The sequence below is a fragment of the Primulina tabacum genome, chromosome 14 (genome assembly GCF_025594145.1).
Source record: "Primulina tabacum isolate GXHZ01 chromosome 14, ASM2559414v2, whole genome shotgun sequence".
Lineage (NCBI taxonomy): Eukaryota > Viridiplantae > Streptophyta > Magnoliopsida > Lamiales > Gesneriaceae > Primulina > Primulina tabacum.
This window is the reverse complement of record NC_134563.1, coordinates 15,865,649-15,884,532: the sequence shown is the minus strand read 5'-3', so window position 1 is coordinate 15,884,532 and position 18,884 is coordinate 15,865,649. Positions and strand designations below refer to the sequence as shown.

General features: G+C 39.8%; 1 protein-coding gene across 1 annotated transcript; it reads right to left on the bottom strand.

Moving 5' to 3' along the window:
* Positions 1-4,863: 4,863 nt before the first annotated feature.
* LOC142523805 (putative mitochondrial protein AtMg00860) lies at positions 4,864-5,205 on the bottom strand. Its single transcript, XM_075627535.1, has one exon. It carries the CDS (start codon positions 5,203-5,205, stop codon positions 4,864-4,866), a length of 342 nt encoding a protein of 113 aa, XP_075483650.1.
* Between the last annotated feature and the right edge of the window lie 13,679 nt (positions 5,206-18,884).

The window sequence follows — 18,884 nt, the reverse complement described above, 5'->3', positions numbered from 1 at the left end:
ATATCAGTATTAAAAACAAATATAATTAAGACAGATTAATTAATCAAGAATATTGCGAAAATGAGAAAACTTAGTCTCGGGTAATGGTTTGGTGAAGATGTCAGCTGCTTGTTGATCAGTTGGTATGTACTCCATCCTGATTGCCTTCTTTAGTGAATTATCTCTGATGAAGTGATGTTTGACATCGATATGCTTGGTCTTTGAGTGAAGAACTGGATTATATGTAATCATAATAGTGCTTGTATTATCACAAAAGATTGGTGATTCTTTTGCAACTGAACTCAGACCAGTTGTGTAACGTTCACTGATTTAAAAGTGCGGAAATATTTTTTTATTTAAAAAAGCTCACATTTTCGAAATAACATTTAAATGTTTCGCATGCATGCGTTCTACAGAAAAATATAAAATTTAAAAATGATCTTAAATTTTTGACAATAAAAATTGTGCAGTTTTAAATAACCATACTTATCCCAAAATTTATACGTAAACATAAACGAAGAAAAATCCTAAAATCACCAACGTATAAAAATGTTCATATCCTCTCATATCTCATAAATCATAATGCGGAAAACATGTGGTCCTCGGGTCGAGTCGCCCCAACGGGCCTGCCTACTCAGAGTTCGGCACCTCCAGTCCCCTCGATATCAAGCTCACCTGCATCCTACACACCTAGTGAGTCTAAAGACTCAACACACCTTTACCAGAAATAACATGTACATATACATGGTACACAGCAGTGAAAAATATCATAATCAACATATATTTCGTGAAATTAAAATCATGGACATAAACGTGTCGTATAAACTCAAACGTGTCAAAGAATGTCTCAACATGTCATCATATACATATACATTTTCTTTTAATTGAATTCAGTTAATTAGTTGTGACTTTCGTATCAGCTCTATTCGATGTATCCATCTATAAAACCGTGGTACCCGACGGCGGGAACATCAGCGACAACATTACCTGTCCACTGAGCCTTGGCCTCAGCTCATAATATCTCATGTCATTGTATACATACACATCGTCAGTCATAACCAACTCTCATCCTTCAAAACGTGTTATCATGTTCACCACTTAATAAAAACACGCATATACGTAAATTTTCCCTTAAAACTAATCATGTACCTTATTTTCGTAATTACATAAAAATCATAAACATGATAAATAAACATTTAAAACATAATAAAATGTGCTCGAGCGCTGCCAGGACTAAACTCATCTCGGGTGAAAAATGACCATTTTGTCCCTGGGAATCCAAAATGACCGTTTTACCCATGTACCTCTAAAATTTTGACCCAAAGTTAACCAAACCCCTTAAAACATCCCAAAACATATTAAAAGTATTTCTTAGACATAAAATCGAGCTTGTTTCAGAAATTAACCGATTCGTTTTAAAACTTGGAGGGGACCCGATTTTAACCTGAATCAAGCCAAAACTTAACCAAATTTTCCCCAACTCAAAACCTGTCTTAGACCTACCCAACCAGCCTTAAAACCAACAATTCTCGACCCTTCATGACCCATGAAATAAACCCAAATGTTGCTGGAAATTTCAAGCGCACTAGCCTCCAACCCTAACGCGACAAGCCTCGAACATTTCCTTCATAACTCGACTCCAGGTTGGACCAGCCCTCGACTAAACCATCCTAGGACCAAGACTAGCTCGTGGACCTCCCCTTGGACCGACACAACCACGCCCTAAGCCCCAAAAATTGCGGACAGTGTAGCACGGCTCGCTATTCTCCTTAAGAACCACCGAGTTCAACCTTGCTCCAAGCCCTTCGAACCGTTCAAGGGTGACGACCAGCCACTCCTAGCACTATCCCTTCCCCGTCACGGACCCAAGAGGGTTGGCTACTTGGCTATCGATCCATGGCATGAAGCAATAAACTCTCGATCTACCCCCAATACAAGTCCTACTCGAACGCACCTCCTATAGCTGCCCTTCCATGCGACCGAGCCCTTACTCCAGCTCTTAAATCCTCTAACTCATGGCATGATCGGTCCTCGAACAACAAAAAGAGGCAGCCCCTTGCTAGCATAAATGAAAAACATGATATGGAAGCAAACAACGCAAGGTTTTTCATGTCAAAGTTAAACCAAAATGCAACTAGGCATTAGATCATAACATTTTCATTCAAATCTATACATTACAGCATACTAAGAGCGCATGTGATGAGAAAAATGATAATACAAGCGTGTCTTGATGTTATATACTCAAGAAGATCGAAGAAACGAGCATCGAGAAATTGCCAGAGGAACTTTCGTGCAAAAACAATGCTTGGCCGAAGCCTTGCTGCTATGGGGTTGCTGAAAACCGAGGGAGAATGGTGAGTGGAGGAGGGTGTCGGCTGATGGAATGATTAGGTTTAGGTTTAATGGATGTTTAGGGGTTAATTAAATAGGTAATAATAAAATAATGGGCCTTTAGTTGTTATTTAAAAAGTTTACAAAGAGTCTTGGGTCCACCAAGCTTAAAATAGGCCTGAACAAGTCCAAACACACTCCCGAAAAATATTTCGTTTAGGTATATTTTTAAAATTATTTTCTGAACCTTCAAAAAGTCCCCCGTCACGACAAAATTCATGTATCGGTTAAAAATATGCTCCGGCGGGTAAAAATATCCAAAAAAGCTCATTTCTTGAAAAATACATTTAAAACACCTTATATTATTTAATAAAAATTAACCATGTAATTAAAATAATTTTCTTGATAATTCTCCGGGCTCCGTTCCTCGCTCGAGCTCGAAATGCATCTAGAAACCCTAATGCATGAATTTTTAAAAATACCATGAAATAAATCCTATCATGTAATAATTATGCATAAAATGCACAAAAATAATTAAACACGTAATTTAAATAAAACTCTAGATTGTATGCATTCAGGTTACGTGAATTAAATTCCTGGACCTTAAAACTCTCCCCCCCTTAAATAAAATTTCGTCCTCGAAATTTAGAACGTACCGAATAACTCCGGGTAGCGACTCCTCATCTCGGTCGTGGTCTCCCACTAGCATCTTCCTTGGAATCATGATTCATCCACTTGACCTTGACCATCTGGATCGTCTTGTTCCGGAGCCTCTTCTCCTACCTGTCCAGTATCTGAGTGGGTTTCTCCTCGAATGACAGGTGCGGCGTCAGCTAAAGTGGCTCATAGTTCAACACATGTGAAGGATTCGACATGTACTTCCGCAGCATAGAGACGTGGAACACGTTATGAACTCCCGCCAGATTCGGCGATAATGCAACTCTGTATGCAAGTGTCCCAACTCTCTCTAGGATCTCGAATGGCCCGATGAATCTAGGGCTAAGCTTGCCCTTCTTCCCGAACCTCATCACTCCCTTCATTGGTGCGACCTTCACAAAGACATGATCCCCTAGTGCGAACTCAAGGTCTCGCCGCCTCTGATCTACATAACTCTTCTGACGGATCTGAGCGGTCTTCATCCTGTATCTAATTCCTCCGCCTAACTCTGCTGTCTACCTGACAATGTCCAGACCCAACTCTTCTCGCTCTCTCACCTCATCCCAATAAACTGGCGACCTACAATTCCTCCTGTACAGTGGCTTGTATGGAGCCATACCGATCGATGCCTAATAGATGTTGTTGCATGTGAACTCCACAAGAGGTAACTTCAGCTCCCAGATGCCCTGGAAGTCGATCATGCAAGCCCGGAGTAGATCCCCCAGAATCTGAATCACCCTCTCTGACTGTTCGTCTATCTGAGAATAGAAAGCAGTACTGAACAATAACTTCCTATCCAACGCCTGATGGAGACTCTTCTAGAATGTAGATGTGAACCTCGGATCCCTGTCTGACACGATGGACACTGAAATCCCGTGCAGTCTGACGATCTCTCTAATGTACAGCTCTGCGTACTGAGTCATGGTGAAAGTCTTCCTGATATGTAAGAAATGAGCTGATTTAGTAAACCGATCGACAATCACCCAAATGGCATTGAATCCTCCAGTAGTCCTCGGAAGCCCGGTCACAAAATCCATGGTGATGTTCTCTCATTTCCAATCGTGAATAGGGAGTGGTCTCAGCTTCCTTGCAGGTCTCTGATACTCTGCCTTGCCTGTTGACAAGTCAAACACTCGGAGACGAACCGCAGAATATACCGCTTCATGCCCGACCACCAATACATAGTCTGTAGATCCTTATACATCTTCATACTCCCTGGATGGATGGAGTACAGGGTGCTGTGGACCTCGCTCAGGATATCTGCTCTAAGGGAATCACTGTCAAGAATCCATAGGCGGTCCCTATATCTGACTATGCCGTCCACAATAGTATACAGTCTCTGCCCCTTAGCATCGTCCTTCTGTCTCCACTTCTGTAACTGCTCGTCAAAAGTCTGCCCTGCTCGAATTCTGTCTCTCAGAGTCGGTTGTACTGTCAGAGTAGCAAGATTCAGGGCCTCGCCCCTGGCATAAACTACAGGATCAAATCTCTGAATCTAATTATGTAGCAGTCTCTGCACTAACAAATGAGCAATCACTGCGTGCTTCCTGCTCAAAGCGTCCGAAACCATATTAGCCTTACCCGGATGGTATCTAATGTCATAATCATAATCCTTCACTAGCTCAAGCCACCTCCTCTATCACATATTCAGTTCTTTCTGTGTGAAGAAGTACTTCAGGCTCTTATGGTCAGTAAAAATCCTGCATTTCTCCCCATACAGATAGTGTCTCCAGATCTTCAGGGTAAATAACACTGCTGCTAGCTCGAGGTCATGAGTCGGATAATTCTTCTCACGGACCTTCAACTGTCTGGAAGCGTAGGCTATCACTCTGTCCTGCTGAATCAGAACCATGCCCAACTAAACTTCGATGCATCTGTATAAACCACAAAATCTCCCTACCATGATGCCATAGCTAGAACTAGTGTAGTGGTCAACGTTAGCTTCAGTCTGTCAAAGCTCTCCTGACACTCAGGTCCACAGATAAACTTGGCATTCTTCTTCGTCAAACCAGTCATAGGCACCGCAATATAAGTGAAGCCCTGGATGAATTTTCGGTAGTAACCTGCTAATTCCAAGAAACTACGGATCTCTGTCATGCTCTTGGGCACTGGCCAATCTCTGACTGCCTCGATCTTACTGGGGTCGACATCTATACCATCTTGAGATACAATGTTGCCCAAGAATGCCACTCTATCCAGCCAGAACTCATACTTACTGAACTTGGCATACAGCCGCATGTCCTGTAGAGTTTGCAGTACTGTCCTCAGGTACTGTCTGTGCTCCTCTCTATTCTTCGAATAGATCAGTATATCGTCAATGAAAACTATGACAAACTGATCCAATTATGGCTGAAAAATGCGATTAATGAGATCCATGAAGATCGCTGGTGCATTCGTCAGATCGAAGGGCATCACCAAAAACTCATAGTTCCCGTATCGCGTCCAGAAGGATATCTTATGCACATCAGCCTCCCTCACTTTCAGCTGGTGGTATCCGGATTGAAGGTCTATCTTTGAGAACACAGATGCTCCCTGAAGCTCATCAAACAAGTTCTCGATCCTCGGCAACGGATATTTGTTCTTAACTGTGACTCTGTTCAGCTCTTTGTAAGTCGCATGCTGTCATCCTTCTTTTTTACAAACAGAACTGGTGCGCCCCATGGAGAAAAACTAGGACGTATGAAACCCTTATCTAGAAATTCATGTATATGATCTTTCAGTTCTTTCATCTTGGCAGGTGCTAGACGGTAAGATGCTTTAGATATCGGTAATGTCCCTGGCATGAGCTCAATAGAGAAATCCACTTCTCTGTCTGGTGGAATGCCTTAAACATCGTCAGAGAACACACTGGAGAACTCACTGACTGCATCCACATCCTCGAGCCTCTGATTGGCTGGCTCTGTCACTCATACAATGCTGGCTAAGAATGTCTGGCAGCCTCTCTTGATAAGCTTCCTCGCACACATGCAGGAAATGACGTGCGACAACTGCTGATGATTGGCTGCCTAAAAAGCAAATGGCTTTCCACTGGGCGGTCTGACAGACACCTGACCTCTGTCGAAAGTCTATGATAGATCCGTTCAACGAAGGCCAATCCATACCCAAAATGATGTCGAACTCCGGCAACGGTAGCACTATCAAATCTTCCTGCACCGTATACTTCTGTAACGAAGCTCCAATCTCTTCACTATCTGGGAAGTGAACATCTGATTCCCGGATGGTGTCGACACTTTGAACCCTTAATCCATCGCTACTGATATGATTCCTAGTCGCTTAACGAAAGATTCAGATATAAACGAATGTGTAGCCCTTGAATCTAGCAATTGCATGCGTGGCTACACCTGCAATATATATCCTCCCTACGACAAAACATATCATGAAATCTAATAATGTTGAGCTTAAGGAATTTCTTATCGGCAATTAACCCAAAATCCTCGAAAAATCATTGACTTATCCCACACATCGTTCCCAAAAAATTGAAATTAATTCTCAAAAAAATCAAAATTGCAAATTAGTCCCTTAAAGTTTCGAAAATTGTACTTTTGTCATTCAACTTTTCGAAATTTGCAGCATGACCCCTCTAAAAATTTTCAAAATTGCAATATAACCCTTTTCTCATTTTCGAATTCAAATCCCAAAATTTTGAAAAATTTCGGAAAGTCAAAATTAAATCCTCAAAATTACAGAAGTTTCGAAAGTAGTCCCCAAAAATCTCGATTTCTAGCAATCAAGTCCTCAATTTATTGGTAATTAGAATTGGGTCTCTAAGATAACTCAAATCAAGCAATTAAATTCTTAATCCCAACTAGATAGAGCATGCATCCTAATTCCTTCTATGTTATCAATCTCATAAATTTAATTCTCATGCATTCATAAAATCCATGCAAACATGCAATAAAGTAAAATCTTAAACATGAGGGTTACCGGTAATCAATGTCGAGTCTAGCTCTGCCTTGGCCTCCTCGGCATGCATCACATAAGCTCGGTTAGCAATGGGGCCCTTTTTCCTATGGAAATCCGTTGCTTTATGGCCCACCTGTCCGCAACCGAAGCACCTAAAGGTCCGCCACATGAACTTGCCGAAATGGAACCTGCTGCACTATGTGCATGGCTGCCTGTCATCTGGATTAGGCGCCCCTGGTGCCTGAGGAGGTCTCTGCTGCTGCTGCTGTGGCCTCCTAAACTGCCCTTGGGGCTTCTGTTGCCCCTACTGTCTCGGTGGCCCAGTAAACTTGAAACGTCCACAACTCGTTTTCTTAAAAAGTGCTAGAAATTTTATTTTAAAACCTCACATGATCGGCCGAAATACATATATGTATATATAAAATGTTTTGCACCATTTTTAAAAATAAACAACCAACTAATATTTGAAAATCAAAGAAAATAGTTCAAATCGTAAAATTGTCAATCGTTTGCATACCGTAAATTAGCAAAATTGCTAAAACTACCAACCTCTCAAAAACCACTCAAATCATAATAAATAAGAGTCTTAAAAATATTTAACATAAATCATAAACGTAAATGCGGAAAACTAGAAGCACTAGTCCTCGGGTTATGTGCACCTTCGGTCCAGTCAGATCATCCATCAAGACCTCCAATACCCTCAACGTCAAACTCACCTGCATCGATCACACCTAGTGAATCTAAAGACTCAACACTCCATAATCTTGATAACAGCATAATACGTATACAGATTACATGCAACAGTGAAAATACTTGTACTTAAAATAACATTTTCATAAATATGTATAACTATAAACATTTTCAAAAATAGCATTTTCATGAAGATGCATAAACTTTAGACAGAAACATTTTCATAAACATTTTAATATCAACATAAACATATTCATATTCTTATTAAACGTGTTCATATTCATTTTGTGGAATTCAGATCACTGATTGTGACTTTCGTATTCGTATTCGTATTGGGACGATGGATCCATCTATATGTAACCACAGTACTGGGCGGCGGAGACATCAGCGACACTCTCACTCGTCAACTGAGTGTTGGCCTTACGTATTAACATATCATCGTATTTGTATTAATCACAATCCCTTCACATCCTTAAACATTTTGTATTTCCATCACTTTATAAAAACATGCATATAAATATCGTTTTTCTTTTAAACTGAGCATTCAACATATCTTTTAAATGTCCATATTAAATCATAAAAATCCATAAACATTTAAAATAAACATTTTAACATATAATCATAATATTTCAAAATTATTTTAACATATAAAACAGCATTTAGAGCGCTGCAATGAAGTTTACTAATTTCTAGGTGTAAAATGACCGTTTTACCCTTAGAAGCATAATTTTTCGTATTTAGCCTTAGACCTCGGGACGACGTCCCAAATCATAAAAATTTATCCTAATACCTTAAAAAACTCCCATAATTATTTATTAGGCTTAAAATTTAGCTTTTCGATAGGTTTCCCGATTCGTTTTTAAACATAGACGTACAACTCGGTTTTAACTCGTATTGACTCATAAATTTCCCAAACTTTACCAAATTTGCACCTAAGCTTAATAACACCTGGATAAACCATATTCAACCAAAATTAAGCCCAACAAGACCCATAAACAACCTAAAACAGCCCCTGCAAAATTCGGTTCCAACTTGGCACAACCCTAGCCTCTTTAACCATGAACCCATTCGGCCCTAGCCTCTAACTATCCCAACCAGACCCTAGCTGACCCTCCTAGGACCATGACCGAACCCTCTAGGACCCTCTTAGATTCACACATGCTGTACCTGCATAGATACGTGCAAGGTTCCTCTACAAACGCTCGGCCGCGGCTAGGAAGAGTCCTTGCAAGACGTGACTCTCCTTCCTGCCCTTCCAGCCATGCATGGACCCTCATGGCTCATGGCTAGGGCACTTACGAGTCCATCCATTCACCCTGCGAGAGTCTCGCGCAGCCCCTTCTCCTAATTCCTCAAACGCCACAGCTAGTCCTAGGATTCTCTCCATAGATCTTTCCCTCTCCACGCTTGCTTGTAGCCCTTGCACGGCCACCCTAGGACCCCCATACCATCCCTTAAGTCTCCTGGTCGTGATCCTACCCACAGCTAACTACCGTATCCCTTTAGGACAAAAGACCGAACCCTAGTGCTTCACCAAGCTTCATGTCGTTCAAGTTTAGTTCCTGATCTGGTACAGCCTCTAAACCGTGGCCTAGGGACGTTCCAGAACTCCTAAACTCTCCCATTTTTGGGTCCCTATGATGGAAGCCCCTTTATGCAATAACACATCAAGTTTTGGAACAAAAACTCATGCTTTAATCACATATATATGCATAGTACAAAAATATTCAAGAGGAGATCATGTTTTTTTCATGCAAACAATAATCATACACATATTATGGTGTAATAGATGAGAAAAAAAGATTTGTGGCGTGCCTTTGCATGTATAACGCACGAATTAACGTTGAAGATTGAAGAACGACGACGAGGAGAACCTTGGCCTGAATATCTTAGCTAATTTCGATGCTTTTCCCTTCAAACCCTTGTGTGTGTGTCGTGTATTGAGACAAAAGTAATTTTTTTTTATTTAGGGAAGTGGGGCGTGAGTTTGAATGGTGTGGGGAAGGGTTTTTGTACTTTAAATAGTTAATTAACACAATAAAAAAGCCTTGGCACATTAACAAAGTTAATTAGGTCCAATTAACCGATTAATGCTTAATTAAAATATTTTTTTTAATAAAGTTTGTGAGATTATTAGCCGGTTTGCCAAAACGTTCGTATTTTTGTTTAAAATCCAACACCGATAAAAATTATGTCCTGGCGTATAAAATCATCTCGAAACTCCTTATTTTCAAAAATAAGAAAAAGCATCAATCATATTTTAAATAATTAAAAATAATTATTTAATAAAATCATTTTTCATTTTTCAGTCATCGGTCTCCGTTCCTCGATCGCAGCTCGAATAATACATAAAATACATTTTAATGCGTGTAATTAGAAAAATTATTAAAACATCATATAAACATATTACATAATCAATTTAGCAATTAAATCAATTAATTAACTATTTTCCATATTTCTTAGATTCGCATGTAGTTGGATTACATTGTCTTAATTTTGGACCTTACAATTAATCCCCCCTTAAATAAAATTTCTTCCTCGAAATTAGAATTTACCGAAAAGCTCCAGGCAGCGACTCCTCAAGTCCCTCTCGGTTTCCCAAGTAGCTTCTTCTTCCGAGTGGTTCAGCCACTTGACCTTGACCATTGGAATGACTTTGTTTCGAAGTCTTCTTTCTTGCCTTCCCAAGATTTGGACAGGACTTTCTTCATAAGTCATAGTTGGAGTCAATTGAAGAGGTTCATGATTTAGTACATGTGATGAGTTCGACATGTACTTTCGCAGCATCGAGATATGAAAAACATTGTGAACTCCATAAAGCAACGGTGGCAATGCCACTCTATAGGCTAGTGGTCCAATCCTCTCCAAAATCTCAAACGGACCTATAAATCTTGGACTAAGCTTGCTTTTCTTGTCGAATCGCATAACACCTTTCATAGGTGCTATTTTCACAAATACATGGTCTCCCACTGCAAACTCTATGTCCCTTCGTCTCTTTTCAGCATAACTCTTATGTCGACTTTGTGTAGTCTTCATCTCTCTCGAATTTTGACTACTAGCTCGGAAGTTTCTTCTATCACATCCGGACCAATCTCTCTTTTTTCACCAACCTCTTCCCAATGAATCGGAGATCTACATTCATTCCATAAAGTGCCTCAAAAGGAGCCATCCCAATAGATGATTGGAAGCTATTATTGTAGGTGAACTGCATTAGAGGTAATTTCAGTTCCCCACTCCCTTGGAAATCGATCACACAAGCTCGCAGTAGATCTTCTAAAATTTGAATAACTCTTTCGGACTGACCATCGGTTTGAAAATGGAATGACGTAATGAATAATAACTTGGTCCCCATCACTGCATGCATAATCTTCCAAAAAGATGACGTAAATCTTGGATCTCTGTCAGAAACAATAGATACAGGAATCCAATGCAGACGAACTATCTCTCGAATATAAAGATCAGCATACTGAATCATGGTAAATGTCGTCTTCATAGGTAGAAAATGTTTTGATTTTGTAAGACGATCCACTATCACCCATATAGCATTATAGCCCTTAATATTCATTGGCAATCCCACAACGAAATCTATAGTGATGTTTTCCCATTTTCACTCGGGAATAAGAAGTGGCTTAAGTTTTCCTGCTGGCCTCTGATACTCTTTTTTGACTTGTTGACTTGTCAAACACTCGGATACAAATCGCAGAATATCTCTCTTCATGTCCGGCCACTCATATAACAACTGCAAATCTTTGTACATCTTCGTTCTTCCGGGTGAATGGAATATGCGTGTCATGGGCTTCCTTCATAATGAGCTCCCTCAAAGAGTCGTCACTAGGAACCCATAAAAGATCTCGATAACAAACTAAACCATCCACCACAGAATATAATTTGGCTTCATCTCTCAATCTCCACTTTTGCAATTGTTCATCAGTAGACTATCCCTCACGGATTCTCTCTCTCAAAGTCGACTGTACTGACAATGTGGCAAGATTAGGGGCCTCGCCCCTAGCATAAACTGTAAGCTCAAACCGCAGTATCTCGGACAACAACGGTCTTTTTAGTGATATTTGAGTGATAACTGCTGCCTTTCGACTCGATGCGTCTGCCACCACATTAGCTTTTCCCGAATGATAGCTAATCCCAGAATCGAGTCTTTCACTAATTCGAGCCATCGTCACTGTCTCATGTTCAATTCTTTTTGGATGAAGAAGTATTTCAAACTTTTATGGTATGTCAAAATCGTGGGCTTCTTCCCATACAAGTAATGTCTCCAAATTTTCAATGCAAAAACGACCGCTGCAAGCTCAAGATCATGAGTAGGGTAGTTTTTCTTATGAATTTTCAACTGTCTCGACGCATAAGCTATAATTCGATCATTTTGCATTAGAACTGCGCCCAAACCAAGTTTAGAAGCATCGGTATGAAGAACAAACTCTCCTTGCCCAGATGGCATAGCTAACACTAGCGTAGAAATCAAGGCTTGCTTCAAATTATCAAAACTGTTTTGACACTCGGATCCCCATACAAACTCTGCATTCTTCTTTGTCAAGGCGGTCATGGGTACCGCTATAGAAGGAAATCCTTGAATAAACTTACGATAATAGTCAGCTAGTCCCAAGAAACTGCGAATCTTAGTATCTCTCTTCTGTACTTGCCACTCTCTCATTGACTCGACTTTAATTGGATCAACTTCAACGCTGTCACTAGAAATGATGTGGCCTAAGAATGCCACTCTATCAAGCCAGAACTCGCACTTGCTAAATTTTTCATATAGCTTCTTATCTTGCAGTACTTGCAGTGCTGTCCTCAAATGACGACTCTGCTCCTCTTTATGCTTCGAATAGATCAAAATATCTACAATAAAGACTATAATAAACTGATCCAGATACGGCTGAAATACGCGATTCACTGAGATCCATGAAGATCGCTGGCGCATTGCTCAACCCGAATGACATGACCATAAACTCATAGTGCCCATATCTAGTCCGAAACGCTGTCTTGTGAACATCCGACTCTTTCACTTTCAACTGATGGTATCCCGAATGAAGATCAATCTTCGAGAATATCGATGCTCCTAGTAATTGATCAAATAAATCTTCAATTCTTAGCAGAGGATACTTATCTTGATAGTGACTCTATTCAGCTCTCGATAATCAATACAGAGTCACATACTACTATCTTTCTTCTTCACAAATAATACGCACGCTCCACGGAGAATAACAAGGGTGAATAAAACCCTTGTCTAGCAATTCTTGGATTTGATCTTTTAATTCTTTCATTTCAGCGGGTGCTAGACGATAAGGTGCTTTGATAGGAACTGTACCCGGCATAAACTCGATAGAAAATTCCACATCAAGATTGGGTAGAATACCATAAACGTCCTCGGGAAAGACGTTAGGAAAGTCTCTGTCAATATCAACATCCTCCAACTTCTGACTGATAGAAGCATGTGCTGTAGTGACACATGCTAGAAAAACTTGACATCCACATCTCATAAGCTTCCTCGCACAAACACAAGAGATAACGTGCGGCATTTTCTTGTTCCTCGCCGCCTCGAAGACAAAAGACTTACCACTAGGCGGTCGAATAGACACTGATCGCTGACGGAAATCTATCGAAGCTCCATTTGCTGATAACCAATCCATACCTAGTATGATATCAAATTCAGGCATATTGATAGGATCGATTAACGTATCATGAGTGTTTAGAAGGGGGGGTTGAATAAACACTCACAATTAAAACTGATCTTTTCGAATTTTGAGTTCAGTTTGGTGACAAACTGATTCTCGGAATCTTGTTGGTCAATGACAATCAGTTAAACTAAAGTAGTTGCGGAAAATAACTGACTGAAAGATATAATACGAAACTGAAATAAAATAGGCAAGGGTTGTTTCTGGAATGTTCGGAGAATTTAATTACTCCTACGTCACCCCTTCTATCTCAAGGATAGGATATCCACTAAAAGACTTTGATCAAATACAAGAATTGTACTGACCCACTTCAGTTTGGACTTAACACTGCCAAAAACTGAAACTCTTAGTATTACAGAATGTTCTCAGTGCGTAACTGATCTTAGCACTATCAAATTTCAACGATTATTACAACTTGCTAATGGGCTCAAATTGTAGCGAATATATCAAGTAAGATTGAGCTGAGATTTTGACAGAGTGACAGCAAGCTTTTTGAATAGTGTTGACTCTCTCTTTTCTTCAGCTGTTCTTCTGTCATATTTATAAGCTTCTTTTCTCCAACGGTAACTTGAGATGAATTTGAATCTTTGTATCTGTTGATTTGTACTTGATTATTCCTTGGACATTGTTTGCTTCATTTATTGTGATGCGGCGTCTTAATTTCTTTCGTCGAAATGCGTTTTTCTAAGCTGTATTGATTGAAGTGCTGGCGTTGCAATCTTCTGTGTCTCTTGACGGTTGATTGTTCTTTCCCGAGATATGTTCAGTTGAAGGGTGCTTAGCATACGACTGAATATATCAACTGATCAGTTTCCAACTGATCAGTCAGTTGATTTCAGTTATTAAGTCCAGTTGCTGAGTTCAGTTTACTCGATCAGTTGGTTCATATTTTGTCAAACGCCGGAATTTAGTTTCCAACAATTTCATCCTTTATGGTGTTTGATAAAACTAAGTAAATAATAACTGAACATCTGAGCTCATTGTAGATAAAATAAGAGATTGAATTTCTTGAACTGAAAGAGATCTTGATTTAATAACAGCTGAATCTAATAATCTGATTAACTGCTTCTGCTGTTTTCTGTTGTTTTTCAAGATGCTCTTTGATCTTTGATTTCTTCCCCTTTTTTGTCAAACAAATCCATCTTCTCAGATAATTTTCGAACGTCAGTGGAAAGAATTTTGGCATATGCGGAGATACTTGAGACAGCAGTTTGTAAACAAGTTTGCAGCAACTCCATTTTATTATAAACAGAAGTTTCCAATCGCTCAACTCGTTGATTGATTATATCCTGAGTTGTATAGAGACTTTGAGCTAGACCTCTGTTATTTTTCATCTCAAGTACAGTTCGGGTAAGAGACTCCATGTTTGCTTAAATGGCTTTCAGTTTTGCGGAGTCATATTCAATTGAAGAATCCAATTTGACAGTATGAGAGAATTGTGTGGATTGAATTTTCTTGATTTCAGTAATCATCTGCTGCATATTGTGCTGCATATTCTGGATTTTTTCAAGAACAAGATCCATTTCTGTGGATTGAAGAGGAGGTGACTGATTAGATGTTCTTGTTTCATGTGAGACTTGATCAAAGACCACCATAGTTCTATCAGATAATATCGTTTCAGATACAGTCTGTGCTGGAACATCTGTTTCACTTACTGCTACTTGGACTGGAGGAGATGAAGATTGATGTTGATCAACAATTGGGCTTTCCTGCTGAATAAGATTTTCAGTGAAAGGGTCATGAACTGCCTCCATATTTTCAGCAATCTGTTGATTTGGTGATTGAGTAGGAACCACTGTTTGCTTCTTTAGTTCAGAAACAGCAGGCTGAACTGGTGCTTCTGTGGAGATAGAAATCTCTTGAGTAATTTGATCAGTTTAGTGATCAACTTCTTCAGAAATGGTTTCATTATTCATAGATTCTGTCACTACTGCTTGAATTATTTTATCAATGTTGGCAAAATTCAACTCGGCTTCAGAGTACAGCTGATGTTCCACAGCAGATGATTGTGGCACATCCTGAACTGGTTCTTCAGTTGTAACAATAGTTTGTTCTGAGGATGGCTCTTTCTGCTGAGAGGAGGGGTCTTATTCTTCTTCAGAGGCTTCCTCAGGAAGAACTAACTCCTGATCCATTTCCCACATTTTTATCTGAGCTTGCAAGCTAGTAAGATTTGTATCTAGCTGAGTGATCACAGCTCGATCATTATAGGCAGTTGTATTGGTGGGAATGTAGTTTGCCTTTAATTTCTCAAGCAGTTGAGATAGCTTCTTAGATCGAATTTGATCAAAAAAATATGTTTTTCTCTTCAAAGCCTGAACAATTGTAGCAGCTTTGACCATCTTGAGGACAATTGCTTCCAGTTTGATAAATTTGTTTAGCTGGGATTTCTTTTTCAGCTGCTTAGCAAAAATTTGAGTTCTGTAGACGGTCCAGTCATCATAGATTTTAAGTTTTGATGTTGCAAAATTATTAACCTGTTCCCAAACAAGGTCAATATGAGTTTGAATTGAATTGGATGGCCTGGGCTCTTCAATCAATTTGCCTTTGCCTTTTTCAGTACTGAGGATGTGTGGAATTTCCAATCCAGTACGAATAGTATCCACCAGTTCTATAATCTTTATACCTTTGGGTCTGGCAGATGCTAGAACGGTAGGACGATTGATGTGGATTAGAGGAGCTTTGATTCTAAATGTTTCCTTTGTTGCACCAGCTGAGATTTCTGGTGGAATAATCTTCAGAGGAACTGCTTTGATAGGCTGTTGGGCATCTGAAGATATCAGTCTTTTAGTAGGAATTGATTCTACTGTGGTTGGTAATTTTGTCCTTTGTGTTCTTGGTTTCTTGGCAATTTTTGGAGAGGGCGTCTTCTCAGAATCGGATTCACTAATAATCAGTTTTCTTTTAACTGTCTTCAGTTGAGCCAATGCCTTCTCCTGTTTAACTGATTTGGGAGCAACCTGTTGTGTCCCAATCTCCTTCTTGATCTTCACGAACTGATCAGGAGAGATATCTAGTTTAGTCTTGGGTGGCAGAATATTCTTCCCATTGAAAATTTTGAATTTAGATAATCGCTCCGAATCATCAGCCACTAACCCTTTGACTTTCATCAAATAGCTTAGCGGCACTGCAAATCCTTTGGATTGCTTGGTGGAGGAAAACATGTTCTTCAAGATACTAAAAATAAGTTGCTTCCAGTTGAATTTTCTTCCAGCCATAATGATCGTAATAGCTTGAAACTTCTCCAAAGTCAGGGTAGCATACGATCCTGCCTTGGCCAATAGCCCTTTGGCTACGATATCAGCCAGCAACTGAACCTCATGCTTCAGTTCCTTCTTAGGATCGGAAACTTTGATTTTCCGTCCATCAGCAGAGAGTGCAGTTTGCATTTCTTCAATATCTGATGCTTTAACATCAGCAAGGTGTACTAATCCATCAGAGGGTAATGAAAAGATTTCTCCGAAAGAATCTTGAGAAATGGTCACCGACTGACCATTAATAGTGGCAATGATGTTTCCATCAGAGTTGATATATCCATTTGAGTAGAGGTCTTGGAGTTCTTTTGGGTAAATCTCCTGCCAGTATTGTCCCAAAAACATTCTGAGACCAGCAGATTCAATCTTCAGAAAGACGTTCTTAATTTCAGCCTCGTGAACTGATAAAACTGAGTCAAAATCAATGGCCATAGCGTTCAACATGTGAGCTGGGATTTGATTCGCCATTGCTGAGAGTAAGGAAACTTAGTCTCGGGTAATGGTTTGGTGAAGATGTCAGCTGCTTGTTGCTCAGTTGATATATACTCCAGTCTGATGTCCTTCTTCAAAGCATGATCTCTAATGAAGTGGTGTCTGACATCTATATGCTTTGTCCTTGAGTGAAGAACTGGATTATAGGTGATGGCAATTGTACTCGTATTGTCACAAAATATGGGCAAATTATTTGTAATTACTCCATAATCTCTCAATTGTTGCTGGATCCAGATCAGTTGTGCACAACAACTACCAGCAGCAAGGTATTCTGCTTCAGTTGTTGAGGTAGCTATAGATGTCTGCTTCTTGCTGAACCAAGAGATCAGCCTGTCTCCTAGAAACTGACAAGATCCACTTGTACTTTTACGATCAAGCTTACATCCTGCATAATCTGCATCTGAATATCCAACTAAATTGAAAGTAGAGTCTTTAGAGTACCATAACCCAACATTTTGTGTACCCTTAAGGTATTTTAAAGCAGCTGAGAAATGTGATTGCTTAGGATTTTCTTGAAATCTAGCACACATACACACAGCAAATACAATTTCAGGGCGACTGGCAGTTAGGTATAACAATGGCCTTATTAAATCTCGATATAATGTCGCCTCAACTGATATTCTCCCTTGATCAGTGCAGAGGCCCTAGAACTTCTTGCTTGAAAATTTGCGGAAAAATTAAAAATTTTCTTTTTAAAAGAACTTAAATGGCCTCATTCATAAAATCACTGGTGAATCAAGTTCAATATTTCAAAATATTGCAGCGGAAGAAAATAAACTTTGCCAAAAATCACAATTTAAAAATATCCAACGACTGATAAAATGTTTGCGGAATAAAATAACAACTGCTGCTCTGAGGTCCTCGGGTGCCACTACTGCCGACCCAAGCTGGCTCACTGGTCCCCGCCCTCGGCCCTGGCCTCATCAGTACCTACAACAATCAAGTCTATTGAGCCTAAAGACTCAGCATGCATATATCGCAGGTAACGAGTAAAAATCTGAATTAAAATATGCATGAGTTAACATATCCTGTCCTGAGGCATGCTGAAAATAATCTGTACTGAGCAATTATAATATGTGCATAACTGAACTGATAATCACAGTAAAAAAATGTTTGCTCCTTGGAGCCTGTACAGAAATAACTGATAAAATTTTCTGTTGAGATTATGTTTTACGCCTGTGGTCCCTGCACTAAGCTGAACTGATCGGTAACTGGCTACCGGGGAGGCTGAAACTGAACTGAGCTGGCCGGTCACTGGCGACCGGGTGGTACCATACTGAACTGATCGGTCACTGGCGACCGTATAAAATAACAGTCCCACATAGTGAATGAACCACAAGCCATATCGCATAAATCTCAAAAATAATCATTTTCTATTTAATGCACGTAAAATAATTAACTGGCATAATGCAAATGTCCCGTAATTTTACGAACTGGATTTGGATTGGATCGTCCCCAGGCTCGCTGCAACCTAACTGGGCTATGAAAAATATGCAATAGCTTAAACATGACCAACTACGCAATTTACGTTCAAAAGATGCGACTATGATGGCTAATGACTTCGCATTTAATCATGACTCCGAGCCAACCTGAACCGACACCGAACCGACGTATAGTCATGATTAAAATACGCTGAAAAATCATAAAATAATGCTCCTAAAATGATAGGGTCGAAATCTAGCTGGAATGGAGGCCAAAACACGAAATGCTCTTTCGAGAGTCAATTTGGCACATCGCACCGTAAATTCTCGTACGACCTCAAAAATGATCCAAATGACAAACGGTCAAAAACATGACCTTCCTAACTCAATGAGGCACTGTCCGGTCCATGGCCATGGGCTAAAAGCCTACCAAGAACTCGAACGAGCCACCGAACCGACACAGAAAC

Coding starts and splice junctions, on each gene's coding strand:
- LOC142523805 (XM_075627535.1), bottom strand. CDS start 5,205: ATGCGGCTGTATGCCAAGTTCAGTAAGTATGAGTTCTGGCTGGATAGA.